This window comes from Triticum aestivum, chromosome 4A, assembly GCF_018294505.1.
Source record: "Triticum aestivum cultivar Chinese Spring chromosome 4A, IWGSC CS RefSeq v2.1, whole genome shotgun sequence".
NCBI classification, from domain to species: Eukaryota; Viridiplantae; Streptophyta; class Magnoliopsida; order Poales; family Poaceae; genus Triticum; species Triticum aestivum.
In genome coordinates, this window is record NC_057803.1 from 529,986,494 (window position 1) to 529,992,232 (window position 5,739).

The 5,739-nt window shown below is 44.3% G+C and overlaps 1 protein-coding gene across 3 annotated transcripts; it reads right to left on the reverse strand.

Moving 5' to 3' along the window:
- Positions 1–894: 894 nt before the first annotated feature.
- LOC123086720 (cysteine-rich receptor-like protein kinase 36) lies at positions 895–3,191 on the reverse strand. Of its 3 annotated transcripts, none has more exons than XM_044508492.1 (7): positions 2,926–3,191; positions 2,613–2,786; positions 2,252–2,513; positions 1,744–1,966; positions 1,493–1,640; positions 1,186–1,387; positions 895–1,110 (listed from the first exon to the last, which is right to left on the reverse strand). In XM_044508492.1, the coding sequence occupies exons 2-6, from the start codon at positions 2,754–2,756 to the stop codon at positions 1,199–1,201; spliced, it is 966 nt and encodes a 321-aa protein (XP_044364427.1). In that variant the 5' UTR covers positions 2,757–2,786; positions 2,926–3,191; the 3' UTR covers positions 895–1,110; positions 1,186–1,198. The 3 variants fall into 3 exon arrangements, with proteins under 3 accessions (XP_044364427.1, XP_044364428.1, XP_044364429.1); XM_044508493.1 differs by having other exon boundaries at positions 2,613–2,796; positions 2,926–3,189; XM_044508494.1 differs by having other exon boundaries at positions 2,613–2,758; positions 2,926–3,182.
- Positions 3,192–5,739: the final 2,548 nt, after the last annotated feature.

Sequence of the window (5,739 nt, forward strand, 5' to 3'; positions counted from 1 at the left end):
ACCGAGATGTCGAAGGCGAAGACGGGCGAAGGCGCCGCCGCGCCGGTCGTTCTGCTGGCGAAGGCGAAGCTGTTGAGACGGGCGTCGTAGACCTTGGCCTTGACTTGGGGGACGACGCCGAAACGTAAGACGACGACTGTGATAGCGGCGAGGACGGCGGCCACCGCGAGGCCGATGCCCAAGCCGGCGAACCACCGCCTACAGTTTCGTGGTGGTCCATACGGACAGCAGCAACCATTGCAAGACTTCGCCATTTGTGACACCGTGAGTCTGACAGGTTGGATGATTCTACCTATGTCGCCGGACTGGGCCACTTGGAGTAGGGTGACTCTGGCTGCCGGAATATATTGTGCGCGTCGGTGGATACTTCCTCTTGCTAAGAAAAATTACTGAAACTGACGATTTTCGCATGCAAACACAGCCTAAATATTGAGTTATTACTGTACGAGGTTTAGACGACATCTTAAACATCTGAAACAACATATGAGAGCAAACTAGGAAATTATGGCATATGAAGTCCGTCGTCGCCTAATCGCCTGCAAAAAAAAAAGTGCGACGCATGTGGTGGGTAGTAATAATGCTAAAAGTCAATTGAGCAAATTGCCAAGCAACTCGGGCAAGTAGGCATTCGAAAAGAAGATTGTTGAATCGATCATCTCTTGTTTATTGTAGACTACGGTTGGTATCATCCCAGCTGCCGTTGTCTTTGGGTTACCGTATAGCAAGATGTTTGGTTTAATCCCCAAATAGTTTAAGTCGGTTGTAAACTAGACTAACTTGGACCCCGTTGATTAAGCCACAAAGCACCGACACACAAAGTTTTTGCATTTTTCCCTTGCTACACTATCACATAAAATTTGTATTTCAAACTGAAATTGAACAGACAACATTGTATCTGGAGAATAAAAATATCCATTACCACGAAGAGATATGTGGAGTACGTAGCAGTTACAAGGAGAAATACAATTTAATAGGCTTCACAATGACGTACATATCATAGCGTACTGTTTTATAAATAATTCATTCTAGCAATAATAGGGAGTATCCATTCCATCTTGCACATGTCTGCTGAACAAAACCCAAATTTCATGCTCGATGGAGATTGGAGACCTGAAACGTCATATAGTAGGTTATCAGCAGCTGAAATGCAGAACAAGTCAGTTATAAAGAGTGAAAATTGCATACCTGGCATGACATTTTAGTTTCTTATGGATGCACATCGTCCGTTTAGCTTGTCGAGAATTGTTTCTATGGATGGTCTCTTCAGCCGATCAATCTCAACACATTCCAGTCCTATTTCAATGCATTTTTTTACTTGTTGGAGGCCATCCACATCTAACAATGGGTACTCAGATGCGATGCGCTGCTCTTTCCAATTTTCACGTACCTACATATAGGATTGGAATCATGATCCTCAAGATAACACAAAAATCAATCGTAACATGAGCTTTTAAAGTTTAGTTTTCAAATCATGAAGCAAAATTTCTCTTACATTTTTTATGAATTGCACTGCAGAAGGTTCTTTGCCTGGACAATTCTTCTCTCCCGTGGTAGTCTCCATGATTAGTAGGCCTAAACTGTATATGTCTGACTTGGTGGAGATTTCACCTCTGTATAGATATTCCGGAGCTATGTATCCACTGCATATCATTAAGATTTTTAAAAGTATTATCGGAGAGATTAGAATGCAGTTTACTTTAAGACGAAGGAACAAAAGATTATCGCAGTTTGTGGTCAACTTACTATGACCCAACAACATTCTGTGTGTTCATCCGTGTTTGTTCTTGACCAAAGAGTCTGGAGAGACCGAAATCGGCGATTTTCGGCACCATGTTATCATCCAACAGTATGTTTTCCGGCTTGAGATCCATATGGACAATAGGAATGCTGTGTACAAAGTGCAAACCGTTGCAAATCCCCTTAATTATGTTGAAGCGTATGTTCCAGTCCATTTTTGTATGTAGTTCTGAAGAAGTAAAACACAGGATTACTGAATTACTCGAATATAACGAATTACAATAACGTAAACATTTATTTATTAGAATGCCGGCAGCAAAAATATGTTCACAATGACAAGTTTTCAGTACAATAACAAGTTCTTTTGATAAGATCAACTATTGTAGTTTTTTTCCCACTATTGAGCATTGAAAAGTTAAAGGAATATAGTGATGTCAAACTCCAATCCGTAGTACTATAAACATATCAGAACATTAACACGAATGCAGTCTGAATCAGGTAGTATTGTATTTACCAAAAAGATTCTTCTGAAGGCTTCCCCTTGGTACGTACTCGTGGCAAAGTAAACTTTCAACAATGTCAGCCACGATATATCTTCCATTGTTCAGCACCACTTTCTTTTGACCTTCATGGCAGTAGCCCACCAATTTTACTACATTTTCATGGTGGAGAGCCATAATATTCTGAACCTCGTTAGCAAATGCTTTCTCACGCGCAATTGGTGAATTTTCAGCGAGTTTCTTCACGGTAATTATTTGCCCATCCGGCATTAATCCCTGTTCGACCTCAAAGATACTTTTTCAGCAAACATTGGCATCTTTCTTCAGAAACTCATGCGAAGGTGAAAATATAAAGGCAGAGGAATGACCACATACCATATAAACAGTTCCAAATGCGCCTGTACCGATTTTACGCTCGTCTGAGAACTGGTCGGTGATGGTTTTCAGAAAGTCTAACGGCAGATTCTTCGGCAATGTGCTCAGAACGCTCGGCTGACCTCCGCCAGCGCCGGTCGCCATTTCTGATGGTTGAACAAGCTTTGAGGTGAGCTGCTTCAAGCTACACGCATCGTCAGAAACTCTTATGCCCCATATAGAAGGACAGATCTAAGTACACAGGACTAGGCGCACATGGATCTCTTGGAAACTAAGCAGCATATATGCGGCTTCTCGATTCAAAAGCACTAACCTGGGGAAGATCGAACACTTGGGGGTGATTCTCTCGAGCAGCTGCGAAGAGAACAACGAAACGGGGATGAGGCTTGTGAGAAGAATCGCTTCCTTGCTAGTAGTTGCTAGCTTCGGGTGGATTTATACGAACCAACCCAATGAGATCTGGATGGAGCGCGTAGGCAAAGAATGAGTTGACTTGACTCAAAGCGGTCTAGCCTATGATGCTCACTTGCTGATGTCTTTCTGGGAAAAAAATATGGTGCACCCACTACGAATATAAAATCATGTCAGCATCGCTGCTTTAAATATCCTCACACTGTAGCTCTTTCCACACTGTGGCTTTCATCGACGGCGTGTCCGCGTGGCTTGCGAGGTGCAGGCCACAAGGCAAGGCTTCTTCTTTTTCCCGCAAAAAAAGGCTTTCTTTTTTAAAATCGAGGCAAAAACTTTGCCTTTCCTATTCATTATTAAAGAAAAATTGTCTGAAAACCCCTTTTGGAGGCCGAGCCTCATGGGGCCGGTTTGAAAAAAAAAATCAAATTTCATATTTTTACAGTTCAAAAAAAAATCTGAAAATAAATAGACATACATGGAGGCATAATGCACAAAATGTGTAAATTTTCAGGATAAAATACGTTGATATGATGGTTGTGCAAAAGAATAAACCTGAGGCTTTTTAACACATGATACTATTCATCCACTCATACCATGACTTTGTTTTTTTATAGATCACATTTCAAGGATGTTCCATCCTGAAATTCGGCCTCCATGGAGGTCGAGAGGCAAGAGCAATGGCAACAAAGCCATTAGTCCTAAATAAGTTAGGGTATACTAGAGCTGAAACTCATGAGAATCTCGCAACCAATTCATGGTTCTAAGGCATGGATAACAAGCTTTCATGCATCCCTGTCCATGGCTAATTCTCTGGTGATATTTCAGTCCTTCGGATCTCTCTTTACAGGACTCCTCCCATGTCAACTTTGGTCTACCCTGACCTCTCTTGACATTATCGGCATGCTTTAGCCATCCGCTATGCACTAGAGATTATGGAGGCATGCGATGAATATGCCCAAACCATCTCAGACGGTGATGGACAAGTTTCTCTTCAATCGGTGCTACCCAACTATGTCTCATATATCATCATTCCGGGCGTCTCACTCAAATCTGCCAGTTAACTACGGAAGTGAAAACATTCAGGGCCAAGCCCACAATCCGACGGCGCAACAAACCCAACAAAAACACACCAACCTCACAAACAAAAACAAACGAAAAACCTGTCACCGAAACTAGCTGGCCTCCCATCACCGTCGAAGAGAAGAAGTCAAGACTGCTATGGGAGGTGTAGACCGGAACTCTCGAAGTCAAGACTGTTATGGGAGGTGTAGACCGGAACTCTCCTACAAAGATGGCAAAGCAAGCATCGTCCCAAACCATGCGCCAGGTACCTTGCTTGACATGCCAATGAACAACTTCGATTTGTACCCCCGTCGCCTGCTTGACACGAGGCCAAAGCCCTCAAAGCTGCAGAAACTCTCGGGGCCGCCTCCCGACATGCACCACTCCATCGCGTCCTGCACGATCAACTAACACCACCTTCCGGGACCGCTACACCCAACATACCGCCGCTCGCCTCCAAGTTGCAATGCCGCACGATGCGACCACCCGTAGCCCAAGCTACATAGGGAAGCCGCGTGCAGACCATGGCCATACACATGATTGTCACCCCAAGCCATCACCAATATGTCGCCCTGCCTCATAGAACGGGCGCCTGCAATGGTTCCCAAGGCCACCAGCACGACGCACCAACAACAACCCGGGGCCGCCGCCCCGACATCCCCGACTCACGACGACAGGAGGGGACTGCGCAAGAGGTGTGTGCAAACCCTCCAAGATGACGCCTCCAAGGAGGAAATGAGGTAGGCGTCATCGTCGCCCACTCCGACGGCTTAAGCTACGGATTTCTCCCAAAGAGCCCACCCCAAGAGGGGTGGGGAAGAGCTTCACAACAACACCTCCAAGAAGAAAAATGACACCAGTACGAACGATCGGGCAAGACTTTCACCCGAAGCTTCTCCACACAGATTCCCGGAGCACACACCACCCCGCAACGACAAATAACAACACATCATGCTGCGGCGGCCAACTGCAAACACCTCGCTGGCACGAGCTCTGCTCTCATGTCTGGGACGTTGTGCTGGCATCGAAACTGCATGCACACAAGCAAAAACCGAGCCGAGACAATGACACACATCAAAAAGAAAAAATACGTAAGTCGTTAAGTCTGAGTCGACTGAGTCATAGCCACACCCTATTAAAATGTAGCTGAAATAATTGAATTTGCTATAAAATCTGTGTGAAATAATCACCAACTCTCTCCTCCTCTATGCAGCGGTGTAACCCCTCTTTTACCCGCTGTAATATCTACTTAAACATGTGCTCAATGCTATATATTATTTCCCAATGATGTATGGCAATCCTATGATGTTTGAGTAGATCCGTTTTATCCTATGGGTTAATTGATGATCGTGATTGGTTTGAGTTGCATGTTTTATTATTGGTGTTGTCCTATGGTGCTCTCCATGTCGCACAAGCATGAGGGATCCCCGCTGTAGGGTTTGCAATATGTTCATGATTTGCTTCTGGTGGGTCGCGTGAGTGACAGAAACACAGGCCCGAGTAAGTAGGTTGTTTGCGTATGGGAATAAAGAGGACTTGATGCCTTATAATGCTATGGTTGGGTTTTACCTTAATAATCTTTAGTAGTTGTGGATGCTTGCTAGAGTTTCAATCATAAGTGCATATGATCCAAGAAGAGAAATTATGTTAGCTT